At 46.1% G+C, this 25,126-nt stretch overlaps 2 protein-coding genes across 3 annotated transcripts in view; one reads left to right on the forward strand and one right to left on the reverse strand.

Moving 5' to 3' along the window:
• ANKRD42 (ankyrin repeat domain 42) overlaps positions 1-19,594 on the forward strand; it is a 64,053-nt gene extending 44,459 nt beyond the window's left edge. Inside the window, exons 9-12 of the mRNA XM_077451402.1 lie at positions 893-1,065; positions 3,569-3,695; positions 7,004-7,145; positions 19,361-19,594. Coding sequence (XP_077307528.1) covers positions 893-1,065; positions 3,569-3,695; positions 7,004-7,145; positions 19,361-19,471 — 553 coding nt within the window. The 3' untranslated portion in view covers positions 19,472-19,594. The remainder of the gene's footprint in view (positions 1-892; positions 1,066-3,568; positions 3,696-7,003; positions 7,146-19,360) is intronic.
• A 1,369-nt stretch (positions 19,595-20,963) lies between these two features.
• CCDC90B (coiled-coil domain containing 90B) overlaps positions 20,964-25,126 on the reverse strand; it is a 76,667-nt gene continuing 72,504 nt past the window's right edge. For both annotated transcript variants that reach the window (XM_077451404.1, XM_077451403.1), the window contains exon 9: positions 20,964-22,974. In XM_077451404.1, the coding sequence (XP_077307530.1) occupies positions 22,919-22,974 (56 nt within the window). In that variant the 3' untranslated portion in view covers positions 20,964-22,918. The remainder of the gene's footprint in view (positions 22,975-25,126) is intronic.

A 25,126-nucleotide genomic window follows, 5' to 3' on the forward strand; every position in this document is an offset into this window, starting at 1 on the left:
GTCAGGGAATCGGGAAGTGAAGCATTGCGGCTTCACTGCCCGGTTCCCTACTGCGCATGCGCGAGCCGCGCTGCGCGTCTCTGCTGGTCCCTGCTGTGTCCTGGGAACTGTGTGTTTCCCAGAACACAACGGGGGGGGGGGGGGGGCATCTGCGGCGGTCTGCGGGGGTCTTGTCCCGGAAGTGGGTGCAGATACCTGGATTATCCAGGTAACTGCACCCCTCTCCCCTCTGAAAGGTGCCGATTGTGGCACCGGAGGGGGGGAGGGATCATATGAGCGGAACTTCCACTTCAGGGTGGAGGCCCGCTTTAAATGCCTGACCAGACCATAGTTCCATGCCTGCCACTAGAGACACCGCCCCCCTGTGGCCAGGCTGAACATTTCACAGCCCAGTCAGACTGACACAGAAGTCCAATTTAGACAAATAGACCCAAACCGAACTGTAGTCTGGGTATTTAGTTTTAACTTTGAAAAACATAGTGCGTGCTACCGCCGCTACATATACATCACATGCGGGAAATGACAGAGGTATGCAATAGCGTGATAACATTTTTAAATTGCAGACAGAACTCCACATATATACAACTCACATTTCAAATACATTTTTTACACGGGGCCCCCCCCCCCAGTCCTATGCCAGCTCTGCACCACTTCCTGGTACCTCTCTCGTCAGCCGATCAAGCTCCTCCTATCGGTTTCGTCAGTCTCGTGACTCTTTTAAGTCAGCCCTTAAAAGTGTGTGCACAGTTCTGATCAATCCATAAAATGCTGCAGAATTTTCTGCTACTGATAAATCAATGAAAGGATTAATAGATATGATGTTTTAGTTGTTTTTTTTGGTATCCACCGCTAATGTTCATGAACATTTATTTATTTTTTTGTCTTTTTACAGATTTGCTCAGCTAGCCGCTGTCAAGCTCCTGGGAGGAGGAGTAGTGGAGGAAGACTCTGATGAAGAATTGAATGAAGATGATCCTTTATTCTTTGAAAGACACGGAGTAGAGGGGAGCACTGACCAACACGACGAGTTGAACCTTAGTGCAGCCGAGAAGAAGCAGGCACGCAGTAGGTATCCGGCTTCCCAGCTTCAAAAAGAACCAGGATAGGGGCCATTTATCACATGTAGCACCCTCCTTGATAGGCTGCTTGGATGCTAGGTAAATTTAGTCCTTTTTGGCTCCTTTGTAATCATTGGAGCAGCTGTCAGTTTCTTTGGGCTGTTCTGGGACCCACAGGCTGCAGGTGTGATTGCTTCCCCCTGCTTACTAGAGGCTTCTAGAACATAGAAGGCTGGAAGATTTAGATGGGCAGCTTGGATATTTATTATGCTGCAGCCAGTCCCTGGGAAGGTGTGCCCAGTAGGTGGCTGGAGTGGAACATAAATAGTCTGAGGCCTAGAGGAGCCGGGGGTCTTGTGTTGCTGAAGTGTGTCCTCCTGTTACAAGTCAGAATTTCTGGAGTATCCCATACCTCCCCTGTTACAAGTTCTACAAGCAAATAAACTTTAAAAAAAAGACATCTCTTAGACCAGGGGGTCCCCAACTGGTGGCTCTCCAGCTGTCACATCATGCCTTTGCCTGATGGAGTCATGCTTGTAAATGTTAGCCTTGCGATGCCTCATAGGACTTGTAGTTTGGCACCACTGGAGGGCCTCCAATATGAGACTGTTCAGTGAACCAGAGTAAATGGACTGGTGCTGTGGGGTTGATTTACTAAAACTGGAGAGTTCAAAATCTGGTGCAGCTCTGCATAGAGACCAATCAGCTTCAAGTTTTTTTTTTTTGTCAAAGCTTAGTTAGACAGACTGGAGTTAGAAGCTGATTGGCTACCATGCACAGCTGCACCAGATTTTACACTCTCCAGTTTCAGTAAATCAACCCCACATTGACTTGCTGCCTCTGCACTGTTTGGAGAAAGGATCTGTTAAATCAGCCGCTCCTAGAGGGTTAGCGCTACACACACACAGTATCTCACAAAAGTGAGTACACCCCTCACATTTTTGTAAATATTTTATTCTATCTTTTCATGTGACAACACTGAAGAAATGACACTTTGCTACAATGTAAAGTAGTGAGTGTACAGCTTGTATAACAGTGTAAATTTGTTGTCTTCTTAAAATAACTCAACACACAGCCATTAATGTCTAAACCAATGGCAACAAAAGTGAGTACACCCCTGAGTGAAAATGTCCAAATTGGGCCCAATTAGCCATTTTTCCTCCCCAGTGTCATGTGACTCATTAGTGTTACAAGGTCTCAGGTGTGAATGAAGAGCAGGTGTGTTCAATTTGGCGTTATCGCTCTCACTCTCTCATACTGGTCACTGGAAGTTCAACATGGCACCTCATGGCAAAGAACTCTCTGAGGATCTGAGAAAAAGAGTTGTTGCTCTACATAAAGATGGCCTAGGCCAGGGATATGCAATTAGCGGACCTCCAGCTGTTGCAGAACTACAAGTCCCATGAGGCATAGCAAGATTCTGACAGACACAAACATGACACCCAGAGGCAGAGCATGATGGGACTTGTAGTTTTGCAACAGCTGGAGGTCCGCTAATTGCATATCACTAGCCTAGGCTATAAGAAGATTGCCAAGACCCTGAAACTGAGCTGCAGCACGGTGGTCAAGACCATACAGTGGTTTAACAGGACAGGTTCCACTCAGAACAGGCGTCACAATGGTCAACGGAAGAAGTTGAGTACACGTGCTCAGCGTCATATCCAGAGGTTGTCTTTGAGAAATAGACATATGAGTGCTGCCAGCATTTCTGTAGAGGTTGAAGGGGTGGGGGGTCAGCCTGTCAGTGCTCAAACCATATGCTGCACACTGCATCAAATTGGTCTGCATGGCTGTCGTCCCAGAAGGAAGCCTCTTCTAAAGATGATACACAATATCATACATTTTATATCAATAAATTTTCTATAGTTTGTATACATTTGAATTTAACTCTCTACACTGTACCAAGATAGTCCAATTGCCCCTGTTCCCCCAGGTGGCTTGGTTGGGGACCAAGTATCCGATCTATTTATCGATCTGTCACATGAAGTGAGACCCCCTGTTTGGATCCTGAATCTCAATCTATTTTTTAACCCATTGCTACCAAACTCCTCAAGCCCTTGAAGAAGCTGACAAAGGCGAAACCTGTCGGGAATGATTCCCTTCTTGTGTGATATGATCTTGCCATATGATAATACTTACAGTCCTATTATATTTTGTAACGTACATAAGGAGAGGTCTCTACCTTTGAGGTGCCTTGAGTTTTTGGGCTTTGATATGTCATTTACTGTGTTTTTATCTCTGACAAGGGGTACATTTATACCCTTGTTGTCATAAATTTGAATTGTTGTATACAATAAAGATTTCCTTTTAACCTAATGAACGTGGTCTGATAAATAAACTGAGGGGTTACAACACCTTTAAAGTCCCCGAAGTTCTCAATTTTTTTTTCTATCTCCTATTTGGGATGTGGTGTTGAGGTGGTTAGCCAAGAAGACCATGCATGTTTTTCTCAGTGCCGCAGGGTGGGCACAGGTCTCTAAATGCTTTATGACATGTCCTCTTCCTTACAGTGAGGGCGCACAAAAAGATGAAGGAACTCGAAAGTCTTCTGCAAATTGCTAAAAGCAATTATAAGCATCTAGGTGGGATCCTGGAGGAGGAAACTCAGAGAAAGAAAGAGCAGAAAGAATCGGAACGGTATGAGTTACTTTTGATGGCTTCACTTATGTGCTGTGGAAAGTGAAATACGGTATACATACGCTTTCAGTGCTCGCGCTTTGAATGACAATTGTGCGGTTATGCATCACTGTACCCAAATTAAATTTTTCTAATTTTTTTCACACAAATACAGTTTTCTATTGGTGGTATTTAATGACTGCTGGGTTTTTTATTTTTTGTAAAAAAATAAAAAAGCCTGAAAATTCTGAAAAAAAACCTTTGTCTTTCTTTCTTTTCTTCTTTAACTACTTAAGGGCCGAGGCTGTTTCTGAGATTTGGTGTTTACAAGTTAAAATTTTTTATTTTATTTGATAGAAAATTACTTAGAACCCCCAAACATTATATATATTTTTTTTCTAACGCCCTAGAGAATAAAATGGCGGTCGTTGCAATACTTTTTTCACACCATATTTGCGCAGCGGTCTTAAGCCCCCATACACACTATCAGATTTTCTGCTGATTCAGATTTACCGAAACCAAATAATATGAGGTCAAACCTTAGGAGTTTCCATTTGTATGCAATCAGGCAGGCCCTTACACTACATGGTTTTGGTAAATCTGAAGACAAAATTCAGCAGAAAATCTGATTGTGTGTATGGGGTTTTACAAGTGCACTTTTTTTGGAAAAAAAATCACTTTTTTTGAATAAAAAAATGAGACAACAGTAAAGTTTTTTTTATTTTTTTTATTTTATTTTTTTATATTGTGAAATAAAATGTTACACTGAATAAATTGATACCCAACATGTCACGCTTCAAAGTTGTGCCCGCTCGTGGAATGGCGGCAACGTTTAAAAAACTCTACACGCTGCATGTTTTGAGATACAGAGGAGGTCTAGGGCTAGAATTATTGCTCTCGCTCTACCGATTGCGGCGATACCTCACATGTGGTTTGAACAGTTTTCATATGTGGGCGCTACTCACGTATGCGCTCGCTTCTGCACGCGAGCTCAGTGGGATGGGGCGCGTTTAAACTTTTTTTTTTTTCTTATTTATTTGACCTTTTATTTTTAATTTTTACACTGTTCTTTAAAAAAAAAAAAAAAAAAAAAAAAAAAGTGTCACTTTTATTCCTATTACAAGGAATGTAAAAATCCCTTGTAATAGAAAAAAAACATGACAGGACCTCTTAAATATGAGATCTGGGGGCAAAAAGACCTCACATCTCATATTTACACTAAAATGCAATAAAAAAAAAATGTAATATCATCTGAAAAAAAATAAAATAAAATATCCCTTTAAGAGCGATGGGCAGAAGTGACGTTTTGACTTCCCTTCCACCCTGCAATGATATGGAGACGGGTGGGGGCCATCTTCCCCTCACTTATCTCCATGTCAAGCCAAGGACAGGACGCGATCGCTACCGACGGCACCCCTCTCCCGCCACTGGTAAAAGTGATCTTGCGATGAATCCGCCACTGGGACCACTTTTGTCTTGAATCTAACTGTCCGCGGAAGAAGAGGGTATCAGGGTTATGGTAGCTAGCTGCTGCCATAACAATGGTATCCCTCTTCAAATTACCAGTGAAAAAAGACAACGGGCGGTCTGGAAGTGGTTAGGTATTTTTTCTCCTTCACTGATGTGCGCTGATGAGGCTGCACTGATGGACACTGGTGAGGCGTCACTGATGAGGAGGCACTAATATGCCGCACTGAAAAATGGCACTGATGGACACTGAAAGGCAGCACTGACTGGCATCACTAATGGGTGTCACCGATGGGCACTGCTGGAGCTGTACTGTATTGATCAGTGCCCTGATTACCTGTTAGAAATATATAAGAATACTGTGTTTCTGGCAGGATCAACAAGTATTTTCTGTACTTGCAGAAAATGTACTTGGCCTGAAAAAGGAAACTGATGCAGCCTTCACATCTAAGGACACATTTAAAGCGTTTGTTACCCCAACATTTCATATTACTGATATGTGCCTGCTGTACCATGTACTTGTATGAGAAAGTCCCCTATTCTCTTTGTATTGCTTCCTTTGTGTGAAATCCCTGGTGTCCCTGCCAGTCCCTCTGTTTTCCTATTAAAAACTGACCACACTAAGCAGGAGAACAAACTGTGGTCAGTTTTCTAGCTGTGCTGGGAACCCAGCCTGCTCTCCTCCAATGATCAGGCTTGTCCTAACACCCCCCCCGGCTGCACAGTCTTTCACTGGGAAGCTGGGAAGATCAGTGTAATGCTGTTTCTCCTCCCCCCAGCTTTTATGAAGCTGGAGAACAGAGGACATGTGATCACTTATAAAAAAAAAGGATAAAAAAAATGTATTTAGAACGTTTTTCTATCTATACACACATTTTTCATTTCTATTTTAAATTGTATGGGGCTGTTTTTCAAGGTGATCATTTATAATCACTTTAATGCAATATATTACATTTTTGTTCTTGATGTAGCAAAGTCTCTAAGGTCGCAAGCAACCAGCCACAAAGAGCCTCTGAGATCCCTACTGCTTGAATAGATATGTCAGTGATTTCCGGGGTCACTAGTGAATGTGGGTGTATCTGTAACCCCCAGAACTTTTCTTTGGCCTCCTTGGTGGGTATGCACCATTATAAGGACCTGGTGTCAATGGCTTTGGCTTGTGTTTATCATTCATAATTCATTGAGGTGTATTTGACTTGCGTGGATTTTGCATTCCTAAAGGCTTGTAGGGGATGCAAAACTTAAATGTCACAAACAAATGCCCATCGATAGAGGCTGTAAAAAGGCAATGATTGAGTAAGCTGGGAGATATGCAGGGAAAGCCAGGAGGGGATAGAAAGTTAAATGCAATTTTAGAGGGAGATGAATGAATGGTATGGAAAGATAATGTCATCAACATATTGATGAAGCCTACGGACCCTCCACTATGTGGACATGAATCTGGAATAAACCACAGACTATTACATTTTTGACAGGGTGGTCTTCCTAGATCACTGATCAGTGGTCATCAACCCTGTCCTCAGGGCCCACTAACAGGCCAGGTTTTATGTATTACCTTGGGGAGATGCAGACTAGAACTTCAATCACTGAGCAGCAAATGATATCACCTGTGATGTATTTCAGTTATCTTGCAAACCTGGCCTGTTAGTGGGCCCTGAGGACAGGGTTGATGACCAATGTCCTAGAACACCATGTTACTGGTCTTTTATAGTTGCAAAACTGGGCAGGTAGCCTGGTCCTTTGTATTTTATTAAATCGTTTAGTTTGAAAATACCACGCTATAAGCCAGGATTCTTATCTGTAACTCTGGAATGATTGGACGTCATTTCTGTTCATGTCTCCCATTCTAACCTTCTATCCAGGATGATAAAAGACTTGGAGGCCCAACTAGAGTATGAGCGCCTACGTCGGGAGAAGATGGAGGTCCAGCTAGATGAATACAGGGTACAGATCTCACAACTCAACAGCTGCCTGGAACAGATGAAACCCCTTCCTCGACCCAGTGTAAGCATTCTCTTCTTTGAAGGACCCTTAAAGTGGGAGTCCGCGTTTTTTTTTTTAAAAGCCAGCAGCTACAAATACTGCAGCTGCTGACTTTTAAAATAGTGACACTTATAGTGACACTTACCTGTCCAGCGCGCCCGCGAAGCCGATCTCTCGATCGTCTCTCAGGTGCTGCCGCCGCCATCTTGGGTATGGGAATCAGGAAGTGGAGCCTTTCGGCTTCATTTCCCGGTTCCCTACTGCGCATGCGCGAGTCACGCTGCGCAATAAGGATGGACCCGCTGCCTCTGGGATCTGTGTGTTTCCCAGCAGGCAGCGGGGGACTTTCGGAAAGGGGTGTAGATCTACGCCCCTTTCCGCAGAGAGCTATCCCGGAAGTGGGTGCAGATACCTGTACTGTACAGGTACCTGCACCCCCCTCCCCCCTGAAAGGTGCCAATTGTGGCGCCGGAGGGGGGGAGGATTCCAATGAGCGGAAGGTCCACTTTAGGGTGGACCTCCGCTTTAATGGACAACTTCACCTTTAGTAAACTAGTTACATAGTCTGGTTGAAAAAAAAAAAAAAAAGACACAAGTTCATCTAGTTTAACCAATTGAATGCCCCCACCCAGATTATTATTTACTTGATCCAGGAATATATTCTTCAGCAAGGTCCCTGGTGTTCCTCTTCACACTGTGCATGCATGCTATGGCCGTTTTCATTTTATCGGAGCGTTGTACTCCTGACGGCCTCCAGTGGTCTGTCGGTGTAAAGCCTCATACACACGATCGGACTTTGTACAAACTTTCCCATGGATTTTTGTACAAAGAGCGTCGGCCATGAACTTGTTAAACATACATACGGCAGGACTTTTTCAGCCAACTTTCACCAAATCACGTGGTTTTTCTGCTCTTTACCGCCACCTTTGGTCAACTTCTGTATTGTTGTCTGATCTTTTGCATTGGTTCTGAGCATGCGAGTTTGTACTTTGTACAAAAGTCCTATGGTTTTCTGTACACATGGACTTTTATTGCCAGAAAGTTTGTTCGTTCGCACAGCCAACAAAAGTCCGATAAAAACCGAAAAAGTTTGTCCGATGGAGCGTACACACAGTCGGATGTTGCTCCAAAACAGCTCATTTGCATGTTTGTTGTCAAAAAGTCTGATTGTGTGTATGGGCCTTAAGGCTTACCCATACAACTGAATACAACAGCACACATGGGCTTTTTAAAGTGGATCTTCGCCTTCCCGCAGCACTCTCCTCTTCTACATCCCACTCCCCCACCACATCACAGATATCGGGTTGTTTTTTTTCTTTGCCTAAAAAGATGTCGCTGGTGCCCCGGTGTCTCCTGGGATACATGACGCGCAGTCCCATTCAGTAAGGAGGAGGGGGGCAGGACCAGCGTGCCTGCACCCGGAAGAGCCGGCAGCTGTCAGGAAGCAACACGGCGGCGCTGGACCCATGCAGCGGCTGCAGAGAGGAGGATCCCAGCAGGTCAATGCTGGATCCATTGGATAGTAGAGTTCCTTTACTGTGCAGAACACATGGGATTGCAGGCTGCAATATTCCAATAAAAAACAAAAGACACCAAAATAAATGGAGTAAACATGGCCGTGGCACTTAATTTTGTTAATTATTTAAACCAATTAATTTATAAAATCTTTCAAAATATGCATTTGAAGCAATAAATCTGCTCAGTCCTCATGGCTCAAGCATAAATTAATCAAAATGATTAAACAACAGTCCCCCTTACAACAAGATGTCAATCCTCTTAAAGTGCCATTGACGGAGGGAGGGAGGGAGGGAAGCGTGCGGTATTGCTGCCAACCACTCTGAGTGAAGACTGCTGAAAGGTAAGATTCTGGAAGGTCCTGGAAGAAACTAGAACTTTCGTAAAAGGGCAATAAAATAATATAGTACAACTGTGGCAGAAATTGTTGCTGCCTTAAAGGGGTTGTAAAGTGATTTTTTTTTTTATTTATTTAAAATAACAAACGTTATACTTACCTCCACTGTGCAGCTGGTTTTGCACAGAGGGGCCCGAACCTGCTCTTCTGGGGTCCCTCGGCGGCTGTCTCTGCTTCCTCCCGCAAATGCTTCTCACATTCATGCGAGCTCCCTCGCATGGTGAGAAGCATCTGCGGGCGCGCTCCCGTGATACAGCCAGCGGCTATAGCCGCTCGCTGTCTCACACGGCCCCGCTCCTCCGGCGCTCTGCGTCAGTTGATGTGATTGACAGCAGCGCGAGCCAATGGCTGCGCTGCTTTCCATCCATCCACTCCAGCCAATCAGCGGCCAGGCTGAACGGTGGAAAGGACATCGGGAGACGAGCGCGGGACTTTCGAGGGGTGAGGTAAGTAAAACGGGGGGGCTGGGGGGGGCGGCACTGTCAGATGTTTTTTCACTTTAATGCATAGAATGCATTAAGGTGAAAAAACATTTACCTTTACAACCCCTTTAAGCATTAGAAGGCATACTTAAAGGGGCAATCTAAAATACAAAATGCTGTTGCCATTTTAAGCAATAGGAAAGCAGCCCCAAGCCCATGAAAAGTGGGCCCAAATTAATTGAGCCTCCTTTTCCCATTATCGGGTAAGCAGGGGAAAACTCCATTTAGGGAGAGGGAAAGGCTGGAGTTCCTCTTTAAAGAGAAGTCACCCAGGACCGTGTCAGAGGAAGGATCACTGGATCGGGAAGGAGGGTAGGTATTCTCCCCAATAGCTGCACTCAGGCGTGGTGGGGAGATTTATTTAAAAGACAACTTCACGAAAGGTAAAGTTGCCCTTTAAGCATGTATCTGTATTTATCTAATGCCACGTACACACGACCGGACTTTTTGACAGCAAAGGTCCGACGGAACGAGTCCGTCGGACAATTCGATCTTGTGTGGGCTCCATCGGACCTTTGCTTGCCAAGAATCTGGTGGACTTTAGAAATAGAACATGTTTTAAATTTTTCCACCGGAACTCCGCCGGACCCAGTTCCTACCAAGAAATCCGCTTGTCTGTATGCTAGTCCGACTGACAAAAAACGACGCAAGGGCAATTATTGGCTGCTGGCTATGAACTTCCTTATTCTAGTCCGGTCATACGTCATCACGTTCCATTCCGTCGGACTTTGGTGTGATTGTGTGTGGCCAAGTCTGTTCATTGGAAAGTCCGTCAGAACTCTGTCAGAACTCCGTCGAACCTAGTCCCTCGAAAAGTCCGGTCGTGTGTACGCGGCATTAGAGCTTGTAAACTGGCAGCAGGAAACATGTATTTACCACCAGATGTCTTCCAGAGCGCCCACGAACCCTGAGGAACACAGGGTGTTGTTGTGTTGAGCTTGGGCCCACCTCCAGACCCCCTGTTCCTCACTGTTGGTCACTGAGTTTGCCCATCATGGTTTTGGACCATTAGATGTGGCTGGAGAATGGGGTGGTCCCGGGTTCTGCACCCTAGGAACTGTTCCAGATTTATTGAATATATTGCTCTGGAGTTTGAGTCTTCTGTGGGATCTGGTAATGGTACCTCCCAGGTTTATGGATATATATCTAGCTGCCAGTATGTAAGCTTATGGGGACCTTGTGATTGAAAGGCTTGTAAACGTAACAGCAGTTCCCCGCTAAAACTGTAAGAACATAATTGTTTCTGCCAATTTTAGTAAAGTTGCTATCTACATAAAAATAGACTTACCGTATATACTCGAGTATAAGCCGAGATTTTCAGCCTCTTTTTTGAGGCTGAAAGTGCCCCCCTCGGCTTATACTCGAGTCACCGCTGTCTGACTGCCCGAACAGCGTGTCGAGCAGACAGACAGCGGCCATTCTACCTTTCAAAAGCCGCGCCTCCGCCTCCGCCTGTGATAGGCGGAACACTCAATTTCCCAGCAGTCAGTGTTCCGCCTATCACGGACATCGGCTCATGCTCGGATGAGCCGATGTCCGTGATAGGCGGAACACTGACTGCTGGGAAATTGAGTGTTCCGCCTATCACAGGCGGAGGCGGAGGCGCGGCTTTTGAACAGGGGAATGGCCGCCAGGGCGCCGACGAAGAGCGGCGATCCTGGCATGGGACGACACGGAGGCTCGGGACGGGACGACACGGAGGCTCGGGACGGGACGACACGGAGGCTCGGGACGGGACGACACGGAGGCTCGGGACGGGACGACACGGAGGCTCGGGACGGGACCGGACGGAGGCTCGGGACACAGGTAGGCTGGACACACAAGGCTGCACGGACACACACACACACACACACACACACACACACACACACACACACACACACACACACACACAGGGATGGATGGATGGACACACACACACACACACACAGGGATGGATGGATGGATGGACACACACACACACACAGGGATGGATGGATGGATGGACACACACACACACACACACACAGGGATGGATGGATGGATGGACGCACACACACACACACAGGGATGGATGGATGGACACACACACAGGGATGGATGGATGGACACACACACAGGGATGGACGGACACACAGGGATGGACGGACACAGAGGGATGGACGGACACACACAGGGATGGACAGGCATATCTCACCCTCGGCTTATACACGAGTCAATAGGTTTCCCAGTTTTTTGGGGGTAAATTGGGGGCCTCGGCTTATACTCGGGTCGGCCTATACTCGAGTATATACGGTACCCACATACGACATGGTGTGGGACACATTTAAGCTTTACGCCCGCTCCCTGCTCTCCACGCGCATTAACAGACTTAAGCGGTCGTCCAAACTTGTTGTCCAACAGGCTACGGAACACCTGCAGAGATTGGAGGAGGAGTTTCATTGAGACCCCTCGCCTGATGCAGCTGCTAATCTTAAGCTCCAGCTGCGACAGGTCTCCCAACTACATACGGAACAGGCCAAGCAGTGCATCTTTTTCTGTAGGCAAAGGGTATTTGAATATGGAGAAAGATCGGGCAAACTACTCGCTTACCTCGCTCACTTAGATTCCCGTCCCCCGGTCGTGGTGTCGCTGCTGGACACCCAGGGGAATGGTATTACGGATCCACAACAGGTGGCGGAGGAGTTTGCGAGATTTTATCGAGCACTCTATGCCACTCGGGTCACTCATACTCCCCAAGACACCAGAGACTACCTGGCGAGAATTACATTTCCCAAACTGACAGACGCCCAACGTGACCTTTTAGAGGCCCCCATTACTGAGGAGGATATTTCCAAGGCAATTTCCTCTCTGGCCACTTCTAAAGCACCAGGACTGGACGGTCTGCCGCTAGAATTTTATGCCACCTACTCTGAAATTTTGACCCCTAAACTCCATGACTTATATGAGTCCATATTTGACACGGGAATCCTACCCCCCTCCATGAGGGACGCACAAATAGTTGTGATTCCCAAGCCAGGGAAGGACCCACACTATCTGGAATCATATAGACCTATCTCTCTACTACAGGTTGACATTAAAATACTGGCTAAGATTCTTGCCTCCCGCCTTAATCAGGTTATCCTCTCACTGATCCACCCTGACCAGACTGGCTTTATGCCAGGAAAAAACACCGCCATGAATATCCGCCGCTTACTTATGAACATCCAGGGATCCCATGATGAAGTCGGCTCGCGGGTCGTGGTGGCTTTGGATGCTGCCAAGGCCTTCGACTCCGTGGAGTGGAACTACCTGTGGGAATGCCTCTTGGGATTTGGAGTTGGCCCCAACTTTATCCGCTGGGTCCAACTCCTGTATCAATCCCCGAGGGCCAAGATGTTTGTGAACGGCTGGCTCTCTGAGCAGTTCCCGCTGGAGAGAGGGACTCGACAAGGCTGCCCCCTTTCCCCCATGTTGTATGCGTTGGCGGTGGAGCCACTGGCTATTATGGTTCGCGCAGACGCCAGAATTCGTGGCCTTAGGATAGGAAACCTGGAGGAAAAGATCGGGATGTATGCTGACGATACACTCCTATACTTAGCCGACTCGGGTCCCTCCCTTCTTGCAGCCCTCCACACCATAGACTGTATTGGTGGTCATTCGGGTCTGAGCATTAACTGGTCCAAATCCCAGATCCTTCCGCTTGATCATTTCCCCCCTGTACCCACGTCCCCTCCTCTAGATCTCCCTAGGGTTTCCGTGATCAAGTATTTAGGAGTGCAGGTCACTAGATCGCTGACAGACTATGTACCCCTAAACATTAAACCCCTTTACGCCCTGATCAAGACCAAGACACAAACCTGGGCCAGACTACCTCTGGGCTTTATGGGACGCATCAATCTGGTCAAAATGATACTTCTGCCCAAGATACTTTATTTGGTGTGGCATGCACCCCTGTATATACCACAAAAAATTTTCAAGACGATTGAATCAATTCTCAATTCATTTATATGGGGCCACAGCAGACACAAATTGTCTTGGAGACTTCTGAAGAATCCAGTGACAATGGGCGGGGCTGCCCTTCCAGATTTCCAGGATTACTACCTTGCCTCCCAATTGTCCCATTTTTATCACTTTGACAAGAGCGAGCTACCAAGATACCAGACATTACTTTGTAAACGCCCTGACGACCCTGCCCACACCCCACTTCAGTCAGTCCTTAGGGCTCCACCGTCACGACGTTCCCCCTATCCAAAAGTAGACATGTTGACGCATCACCGGAGGATATGGCGGATGGCCCTAAACAAACTTGGGACCCCGCAGGTTCATTCTTATACTCCTCTCTGGTTCAACACTCACTTACCCGAACTGCTGTCCGTTCCAGACCCCACAGCTTGGACGCGATATGGGATATTGTACATGCACCAAGTTATGACTAGCTCTGGGCTTAAATCCTTTCAAATGCTAAAGGAAGAATTCGCACTCCCTAACCATCTCTTCTTCCGATATTTACAGCTCCGACATGCGCTGCAGACTCAGTTTGCCGGCTCCAACCCCCCTCTGACAGTCCCTCCTATAGTAGATATAGTCACAGGGGCTGAGCCAACCAGGTTGATCTCTGCCCTCTACTCCGCCATCCGTCTCCCAGGTTCCAGGGCATTGGCTTACGCCGCCAAGGCCAGATGGGAGGTGGATGTTGGATTGATTGAGGACGAGGAGTGGGATGATGTGTTGGGGGATGTGAAGAGAGTATCCCCCAGACTTTCGGACCGCCTCACACAGCTGTATATCGTACATAGGACATATCTGACCCCCCAAAAGATAGCACGGTTCAAACCCACGTATAATCCGGGATGCCGCTTATGCGACCACACCCCAGGCTCCTTCTATCACCTCATATGGTCCTGCCCGGTTATACAAACATACTGGATACAGGTAATTCGCTTCCTCCATGACCAGATGGGCTCTCCTGTTAGCCTCGACCCGAAGTTGTGCTTACTTGGTCTCTTGCCAGAATTTGATGCTGACAAGTCCCTTCGTACCCTTTTACATGAAACGCTGTTCCTGGCGAGAAAAGTGCTTGCTCGCAGCTGGATGCAGGCCCTCCCCCCCACGGTCCAATGCTGGAAGAAAGAGGTTAATGATACCCTCCCGTATAAGAAATTAATATATACGCATAGAGGATGTCCACTTAAATACGAGCAGATATGGGGCAGATGGTTGGGGGATGGGGAGACATGTACTTGATATGCTGTTGTATTGATCCCTTGCCCCCCTCCCCCCTCTGTTTTTCCCTTTCTGTGCTTCCTCCACCCCATGGGTCTGCTTTTATTGTGTCCCCCTCCCTCTCCTCCCCCCTTTATTTTTTTTTTTTTTTTTCTCTTCTCCTTTTCTCTCTCCGCCTCCTGCCCCTACCCCGATTGACATGGACTGGTCTTACAATGATGCTACCCATGATGGGTATTTAAACCCTATGCAGCGCAACTATCCCAAAGCACTCATGTATGCAACACTGCCTTGGCCAGGTTGGCCCTTATTACCTGATGTACCTTATGTATGCTTGCTATGTATGTTATCTACTCTGTTTTCTTCTTTTTGTTTTTCTTCTTTTTTTTTTCTCTTTGTTTTTTTCAATAAAGTTTGTTTTTTCAATTAAAAAAAAAATAGACTTACCCCCTCCCAAGAATACCCATCCCATTGTCATGCCCGGGCCTGCTGATTGTACCAGGCATAAGCTACTCCAACAATGAGAAAATTGAATGAAAAAGAAGGCATACATCCGATAATCTTATCATTAGTACCCAACTTTTGAGAGCCGATCATGTCAGTTCATTTGAAATAATCCTAAGGGATGAACACTAAAGTTTTTTCTCTTAAGATAACATAACTAACAATTTTCTTTTAATCGGTGCAGTATTCATCCATAAAAAAATCGAGTGACCAAGGCTGCTCATGCTCAGAAAATAAAGAATACACTACTATACAATACATTGCATCCCTGCTGGAAGTTGTATTCTGTCTTACAAGAAATTTTGGAACTCTAGTAACCCATTTGTATTCGATATGAGAATAGCATGCCAAAAAAAAAAAAAAACAGACAACGATTTGTCCGATATTCTCATTGCATGTACGAAGCGTTAGGCCGCGTACACATGGGCGGACTGTATGGCCTACTTAGTCCGTCATACAATCCGACGGACAGTCCGTCCTACTTTCGAATGAACGGACTTGACCACGAAAGCTTGCGCGATGACGTGTACAGCACGTACGACGGGACTAGAAATAGGAAGTCCAATACACAGCAATGCAACCTTCCGCCGTGTAAATCCTTTCTGAGCATGCACCATTCTTAGTCCGTCGAACTAGCCTACTCACGAGCGGATTGTCCGCTGAAACCAAAGTATGACGGACAGAATTACGGAAATTCTGAAATACTTAGTCCGCCAGACTGCACGCTGAAAAAGTCAGCTGAAGCCCACACACGAGCGGACTGTCCGCTGAAATGTGTTTCGGCGGACTAAGCAGTCCATACAGTCCGCCCGTGTGTACGCGGCCTTTGGCACTGCAAGATGGGGTGAGACTTTGTGCTACCTGCTGGTCCTATAAGATTTAAAGCCTCGTACATCCGAAAATAGTGGATGAATGAGCGGCCATTTTTTTTTTTTTCATGTTAGTTTCATATCAAAAATGAGTGTTACCCAAGTACCCTTCAAAGTTGAGTGCACGTGCTCAGTGTCATATCCAGATGTTGTCTTTGAGAAATAGACGTATGAGTGCCGTCAGCATTGCTGCAGAGGTTGAAGGGGTGGGGGATCAGCCTGTCAGTGCTCAGACCATACGCCGCACACTGCATCAAATTGGTCTGCATGGCTGTCATCCCAGAAGGAAGCCTCTTCTAAAGATGATGCACAAGAAAGTCCACAAACAGTTTTCTGAAGACAAGCAGACTAAGGACATGGATTACTGGAACCATGTCCTGTGGTCTGATGAGACCAAGATAAACTTATTTGGTTCACATGGTGTCAAGTGTGTGCGTGAGTACAAACACAAATGTGTCTTGCCTACAGTCAAGCATGGAGTGTCATGGTCTGGGGCTGCATGAGTGCTGCCGGTGCTCTGCCAAAAACTGTCCGGCCATCGGATAGTGTCCGCCCCGTACTGCGCAGTACGGAGGACAAGGAGACTCAGAAGAACGGCGCCTGCGCACTGAGTCCAGGTGCAAGCTCCACCATCCAAGTGGACATACGGTAACGCTTAGTAACAGGGCCCCTCGCAGGCTCGCTACGCTTTGGAGCATGGCCTTGCTTTGCTCGCCGCGCTTCGGGCACGGCCTCGGTTCGCTCGGCTATTTTTTATTCTAACTCTATATCCACTTGGATGGTGGGGCTTGAACCTGGACTCACTGCACAGGCGCCATTCATCTTCGGCATCTCCTTGTCCTCCGTACTGCGCAAGCACTATCCGACGGGGGACAGTACTCAACACACCACCGGCACCGTGGAGCTACAGTTCATCGAGGGAACCATGAATGCCATCATGTACTGTGACATACTGAAGCAGAGCATGATCCCCGTCCCTTCAGAGACTGGGCCGTAGGGCAGTATTCCAACATGATAATGACCCCAAATACACCTCCAAGATGACCAATCAAGATTGTGATTTTCTTCTTTTTTTTTTAACGATTAATAGTGCGGCTCTAACAAATGAAGGCGTGGAATCTCTTTTAGCCTAGGTTTCCATTATTGCGACCTGAAGCAATGCCTGTGTATTCTAAGCCGCATCAAAGCAAGACCAAAGTAGTGCTGGGATTACTTTGAAGTCGCAGAGATATGAACGGTACTCATTGGAAATCATGGGGTACAACTTGTCATGCAACTTTGCAGTCCCGAGTCGCACAAAATGGAAACGTAGCCTTAAATCACAAGAAAGCATGCTGCACCTGAATTTAAAGTGTATGTCAACCCGATCAACGAACTTCTCTTATAGACTAACTTTTGGTCTGCTAAATAAACCATTGGAAATATTCTCTTCTATGAGTTCAACAAGTCAGAAAAAAAAGAAAATGAATGCAAACACCACCTGTAATAACTTTCTATACTAATGTTGAATTCAAAGCATCAGCATGACAGCGAGCAGACCAACATTTCCAGAAGCAGAGGTCACCGATGGCCGCTCACATGTTTCTTGCCCATCACATGGACTTTATTCTGGACAATCGATATGACGGGAGTGTAACGCTAATCCCCCGAGCTGCTGAGCCAGGTTCAGCATCAATAGATTCAGCTACCGCACAAAATCTTTTTGTTTGATCTCAGTCAGAAAACATAGAAGGGGGGCAGCGCTGGTTTTTGTTCTTCACATAAAGAATTTGTTTTTCTAAAAAGTCTGCATGAATCTGGAACAAAAAAAGTGCAAAAACTGGAGTTCTATACATCTACTGGCCTGTAGACAAGCCCTATCAGTACAATGATGGTGGGGTGAAGTTATTGTGAACTTTTATATGTGTGTAATTTTAATTACTCCCTATATACCGTACTTGCATAGTATACACTATATTACAAAAAGTATTTGGACACCGGCCTTTACAAGCACATACATTTTAATGGCATCCCAGTCTTAGTCCGTAGGGTCCAGTATTGAGTTGGCCCGCCATTTGCAGCTATAACAGCTTCAACTCTTCTGGGAAGGGTGCCCACAAGGTTTAGGAGTGTGTCTATGGGAATGTTTGACCATTCTTCCAGAAGCGCATTTGTGAGGTCAGGCACTGATGTTGGACAAGAAGGCCTGGCTTGCAGTTTCCACTCTAATTAATCCCAAAGGTGTTCTATCGGGTGCAGGCCAATCAAGTTCCTCCACCCCAAACTCGCTCACCCATGTCTTTATGGACCTTGCTTTGTGCACTGGTCTAAATCATTTAGTGGAGGGGGGATTATGGTGTGGGGTTGTTTTTCAGGGGTTGGGTTGGCCCCTTAGTTCCAGTGAAGGGAACTCTTAAGGCATCAGACAGCTCAAGACATTTTGGACAAATGTATGCCCCCAACTTTGTGGGAACAGTTTGGGGATGTCCCCTTCCTGTTCCAACTTGACTGGACACCAGTGCACAAAGCGAGGTCCATAAAGGACATGGATGAGTGAGTTTGGAGTGGAGGAACTTGAGTCCTGACCTCAACCCCATAGAACCCCTTTAGCATGAATTAGAGTGGAGACTGCGAGCCAGGCTTTCTTGTCCAACATCAGTGCCTGACCTCACAAATGCGCTTCTGGAAAAATGGTTTGACAATCCCATAGACACACTCCTAAACCTTGTGGACGGCCTTCCCAGAGGAGTTGAAGCTGTTATAGCTGCAAAGGGTGGACCAACCCAATATTGAACCTACAGACTAAGACTGGGATGCCATTCAAGATAAGAGTCCTAAACCTTTTAAGTCTTACCTGCTCTGTTCGGTGGTTTTGCACAGAGCAGCCCCGATCCTCCTCTTCTTGGGTTTCCGCCAGCGCTCCTGGCTCCTCCCTCTTGCCCCCACAGCAAGCAGTTTGCTGTGGAAGCACCCAAGCTGGCTTTCACCCAAGCCATGCCCTATGTGTCCATTCACACGCTGAGCCCCACCCTCCTCACTGGATCACTGGCTGTGATTGACAGTAATGGGAGCCCATGTCTACTGTTGCTGTCTCAGCCAATGAGGCGGGGAAAACCGAGGAGAGCCGAGGCACTCCTGCACATTGCTGGATCGGGATGGGGCTCAGGTAAGTTTTAGAGGGGCTGGGGGCACGGCAGAACATACAATGCATGAAGGTAAAAAAAAAAAAAAAAAATCTTGAGCCTTTACAATGACTTTGATTTTTATAAGCTGGAGTCACTGAGTTTTTTGCTTTCCTTTCTGCAGGGGGTGAAGCTGTCAGAGGAGTATAAGGAGAAGAAGAAAGCCAAGAAGAAACCCACTCCACAACCAAACCCTGGAGGGGTGTTTGTCAGGCGAACCAGTGAGAAAAGATAGAAGGCGAGAGACTGGCAAGGCATGCTGGGAAATATGGCAAAGTCATCTGACCTTAGATTGCATCAGATAATTTACATCACAATGTACCAAATAACCCTAATAAACCTATTTTAAAGAACTCAAGTCAGGATGTGCCTTTTTCTTGTTCTTTTATACATTAAAAAAAAAAGTTTAAAAATCCACAGAGTGATACAGGTCAACTATTGCCGACCGCGCTATAGCCGAATGGTTGTCCATTTCTGGGAGGCCATCGTCTGGCGGTCTCCTGTAATCGCGCTCGCTGACAGAAACCAATCAGCGGCTCTTCACCGCGTGATCAGCTGTGTCCAATCACAGCTGATCACAATGTCAACAAATGATTAGCGACTCTATTCACTGCTCCTTCTTATGCAGGAGAGGAGAAAAGAGCCGATAATCAGCTTCTGCCAATCAGTGGCCACCAGTGTCTCATCAATGGGGGGGGGGGTTGGGAGAGGAGGACAGAAGAGCTGCGGATGACGGAGGCAAGTAAACTGACCGCGGTGTCCCATTATTGTAATCGGTGGGAAGAATAATGCTCCATTATTGATATCAGCGGGAGGAACAGTGCCCCATCATTGGTATCAGTGGGAGGAACAGTGCCTCATCATTGGTATTGGTGGAACAGTGCCCCATTATTGGTATTGGTGGGAGGAACAGTGCCCCATCATTGGTATCAGTGGGAGGAACAGTGCCTCATCATTGGTATTGGTGGAACAGTGCCCCATTATTGGTATTGGTGGGAGGAACAGTGCCCCATCATTGGTATCAGTGGGAGGAACAGTGCCTCATCATTGGTATTGGTGGAACAGTGCCCCATTATTGATATTGGTGGGAGGAACAGTGCCTCATCATTGGTATTGGTGGAACAGTGCCCCATTATTGATATTGGTGGGAGGAACAGTGCCTTATCAGTGGGAGGAATAGTCCCTCATCATTGGTATCGGTGGGAATAGTGCCCCGTGATTGATGTCAATGGGAGGAATAGTGCCCCATTGTTGTTGTCATTGGGAGAAATAGTGCCCCATTGTTGGTGTCAGTGGGAGGAATAGTGTCCAATCGTTGGTGTCAGTGGGAGGAATAGTGTCCAATCGTTGGTGTCAGTGGGTGGAATAGTGCCCCATGATTGGTGTCAATGGGAGGAATAGTGCCCCATGATTGGTGTCAATGGGAGGAATAGTGCCCCATGATTGGTGTCAATGGGAGGAATAGTGCCCCATGATTGGTGTCAATGGGAGGAATAGTGCCCCATGATTGGTGTCAATGGGAGGAATAGTGCCCCATCGTTGGTGTCAGTGGGAGGACTAGTGTCCCATTGTTGGTGTCAGTGGTAGGATTAGTGCTCAAGGGCCAGATAAGAGCAAGCAAAGGACCACAGTTTGGAGGTCCCCAGTCTCGCACATAGCTCAGTATGATTTTCTTGGGTTCAGTCATATAGAAGGAGACCTGATACAACAGACACTCACACAAAAGGTGACATTCAATGAGTTTAATATGAGAATATAAAACAGCAAAATGATCCGCCTTACAAACACACGGAAAGGCACTTCATAGCGGGCATGAACAATACTGCGACTATACATTCTACCGCTTCTCTCATTGGCTGCAGCATCACGGCGTGTGACAGACAACCAATCAGCATGGAGTCATTGCAATCAAAAGACATAACATTGTGCGTTCAGACTTCTGGCTCCCCGATCTCCGTGTACAGCGGCAATAAGGAATCCTGCAAACGCAGCGCCGCCGGAATGACCGACATGAACAGCTGCCATTTCTGAGAATGTAGCGCTTGTGGAATACATTCCTGGGAAGAGAACCTGTCACTTTGTAGCAGAAGAAAATTGATTACATGAGAGTTAGTTAATAGGAAAAACTTTTTTTGTTCAAAGTGCATTGTATACAATAATAAATAAAATGGTTTGGCTGCCATGAGCAATTTTTTTATTTTTATTTTTTGCTCCGGTGTTGGTAGTCCTGATATTACAGAAGTGGAAGGAAGAGATCTTTCCGAGTCCCGAATGATTGGAGAGCCTTCACGCTGGTATTTGTGGTCTGGCCGCAGCTCAGGTGTACCGCGGTTTTCGCGTAGTTAACCGCCAGTTCCCGCCATAGACTTTCTATTACGTCCTGCAGTTTTGGTGCGTTTTCTGAAAGCGCATCAAAATGCAGAACGCAGGGCTTTTGGTGCAGCCCCTTACTCTCCATCCTTGTCAGATCTGGGGGTCTGCCTGATCAGATTTAAAGGGTAACTTCACTTTCATGGGGGAAAAAAAAAATAGCAGTACAGCTCTGCATAGAAACCAATTGGCTTCCAGTCCAGCATGCATGGCCAGCTGCTCTCTATTGCCTGTATGATGCACTGATGGTGGGAGCAGAGAGATGACCTCATCATTCTTCCTTATGATACCTATTTGTCCAATCCTGGAGAGGGGCAGGTCTCGGACTGCTCTACAGTCTCCAGGGGAGGATACAGAGCAGGGCTGTGCTGAGGATTATAGCACTGGAATGCAGAATATTACAGATCATTTAGCAGGAAACCGTTCACATAGCTATATTCCAGGATTTTAGGTTTGAAGGCCCCTTTCTTTGCCCCAGTAGTCCTGTGTATTAGACCTCTGACCACCAAAATGGTGTCTCCTTATAGGAGATGTGGAGGTCGATAGAATGTGATGATGGGGACCCGTCGCTTCAACTGTCGATTCTTGCAGCTCCTTTTTTCTCCCCAACAACTTTTCAGGTGAACAAAAAAGCCAGCTAACTATTCCATAAGCTAATCTAATCAACAGGCCGGGGAAGAGGCCACAATAGACAGAGGTGACGGGGCGCGGAACCTAAGTCGATTTTTTATCTTTCCATCTATCAAATCTTCTGCCCTTGTTGTTCTTTTAACTTTTGGATAGTAAAACATTTTTTTTCCACCAGTGAATACCTTATACAGCCCACTTCTGCTTTCTTGTCTGGTAAAAAGCCTGGGCTTATGACATCATGCACAGCTCTCTCACTCTGCTGAGAATTTGCTAGTAAGAAAGAAGAGGGAATGAGTCATAAGATGGCTAATGAGAGCTTCAGATTTGGAGGTGTGCCACTGTGTAAATCCAGGAAGTGAGCAGGCAGCAGCTTCAGCTGCCCACAGTTAAAATGGCTGCAGTCAGACTCAGTGGAGGGAGATTTCTGCAGCATATTTTGCAAGTACAGAATCGCAGTATATATAAAATAATATGCAAAGTGGTTGGAGGGAAGCTTCAGAATAGCAAAGATGTTTTTTTTTTATTACAAATTATGTGAGCAGACTGCAGTTCCTCTTTAAATATTTAAGCAACTGTTATAACTGACGAGAGCAATAAGGACTTTCCTTAACCTACCCTTCCCCTTATCAGTAATCTATGTCTACTGCAAAGTGACAGGTTCACTTAGATGAGGTCTGCTCCGCTATTTCCACAGTCTGTAAAATCCAAGGGCTATGGCAAGGCAAGTAAATACAGAGCCTAAAAAAGGAAAAAAAAACAAACATATATAAGCTTAAAATAATTAACGAAACAAAAGCATTTCATCATACATCTAATACCTATATTTAAGCTCCCATTCCCCTAAACCAGGGGGTCTCCAAACTTTTTAAAGAAAGGGCCAGTTTATTGCCCTTCAGACTTCAGGGGGCTGGACTGTGGCCAGGGGGGGGGGGGTGTACATTTCCCTGGCATCAGTGGTAGTAAAACAACACCACATTTGGTATTAGGGGGAAGAATAGTGCCCCATCGTTGCTATCATTGGGAGGAATAGTGCCCCATCGTTGATATCACTGGGAGGAATAGCGCCCCATTATTGATGTCAGTTAACAGTGGGATGTCTCGTATCAGTGGGAGGAATAGTGCCCCATTGTTGATGTCAGTTGGCAGAATAGTGTCTCATATTAGTGGGAGGAATAGTGCCCCATCATTGGCATCATTGGGAGGAATAGTGCCCCACCATTGTCATCATTGGGAGGAATAGCACCCCATTGTTCATGTCAGTTGGCAGAATAGTGTCTTGTATCAGTGGGAGGAATAGTGCCCCATCATTGGCATCACTGGGAGGAATAGTGCCCCACCATTGTCATCATTGGGAGGAATAGCACCCCATTGTTCATGTCAGTTGGCAGAATAGTGTCTTGTATCAGTGGGAGGAATAGTGCCCCATCATTGGCATCATTGGGAGGAATAGTGCCCCACCATTGTCATCATTGGGAGGAATAGCACCCCATTGTTCATGTCAGTTGGCAGAATAGTGTCTTGTATCAGTGGGAGGAAGAATAGTGCCCCATCATTGGCATCACTGGGAGGAATAGCACCCCACTGTTGATGTCAGTTGGCAGAATTGTGTCTCGTATCAGTGGGAGGAATACTGTATAAAGGGCCGGATAAAGGCAAGCAAAGGGCCAGATCCGGCCCCCAGGCCGCAGTTTAGAGACCACTGCCCTAAACCATAGATCAGCCTTACTCAACCTTTTCAACAAAGAAACTGACCGGGGTGGGGTGATGACGGGTGGTTTTGCCGCCACCCACCCAAAAAAAAAAATGGAACACCAGCCTCTTTACAGCCCCTCTCTCGCTTCTCTCTGGCTAGCAATCAATGCACTGAAAAGGAAGCCGTGACTCTCCATTCTGATTGGACAGCAGTAACTGCTGCTGTGCTTGAAAAACTGTAAGGCTTCGTTCACACGGGCAGCAGAGGGGCAGTAAAAGCAGGCAGGTGATGCACCTTTCCATACCCCCTGTGCGTACTGTCTTGGTATAAAGTTAGGGAAACATATTTTTTATTTATTTATTTATTTTTTTAAGGGTTTTTGTCATTTTTTTATATTAAATAGTAAAAATTAAAACACATTGGATATTATATATAGATAGATATAATACCACAAAAAAAAAAAAGCTCTATAAAATTAAGTCATCAAAATGGCGTCATCTCTGCTCTGGTGTCTCAGTCCAGGTGGTGACCCTGCAGGATGCTTGAACAGCATTTCCCTTCTGGGAAGAAAAAGGTTAAGGCCTTCTAATGGAGATTACTGCCAGAAGTAATACTGGACCTGTTGCACTTACACATTACGTAACATGTTTGCATTTAAAGTAACTAAGCTTAAACCAACCGGCTCCTACCCCCTTCCAAATACCCTGTGAAAGGAGGATGCATATACTTACCTAGTTTTCAGGGCACTCTGGTCAGATCATCAGCTTCTAGTGGCGGTTTCAGGGGAGAGGGGGGACAGCCGACAATGGTAAGTATACAGTTGTGCTCATAAGTTTACATACCCTGGCAGCATTTATGATTTCTTGCCCATTTTTTACAGAATATGAATCATAACACAAACTTTTCTTTCACTCATGGTTAGTGTTTGGCTGAAGCCATTTATTATCAATCAATTGTATTTACTCTTTTTAAATAATAATGACAACACATGAAACTACTTAAAAGACCCTGATCAAAGGTTTACATACAGTTTAGCCTGATCACATGCAAACAAGTTGACACAAAGGGGTTTGAATGGCTACTAAAAGTAACCATCCTCACCTGTGATATGTTTGCTTGTAATTAGTGTGTGTATAAAAGGTCAGTGAGTTTCTGGACTCCTGACAGACCCTTGCATCTTTCATCCAGTTCTGGATT

The sequence above is a fragment of the Lithobates pipiens genome, unplaced genomic scaffold, assembly GCF_037356315.1.
Source record: "Lithobates pipiens isolate NorthernLeopardFrog02 unplaced genomic scaffold, aLitPip1_a1.2 Scaffold_23, whole genome shotgun sequence".
Lineage (NCBI taxonomy): Eukaryota > Metazoa > Chordata > Amphibia > Anura > Ranidae > Lithobates > Lithobates pipiens.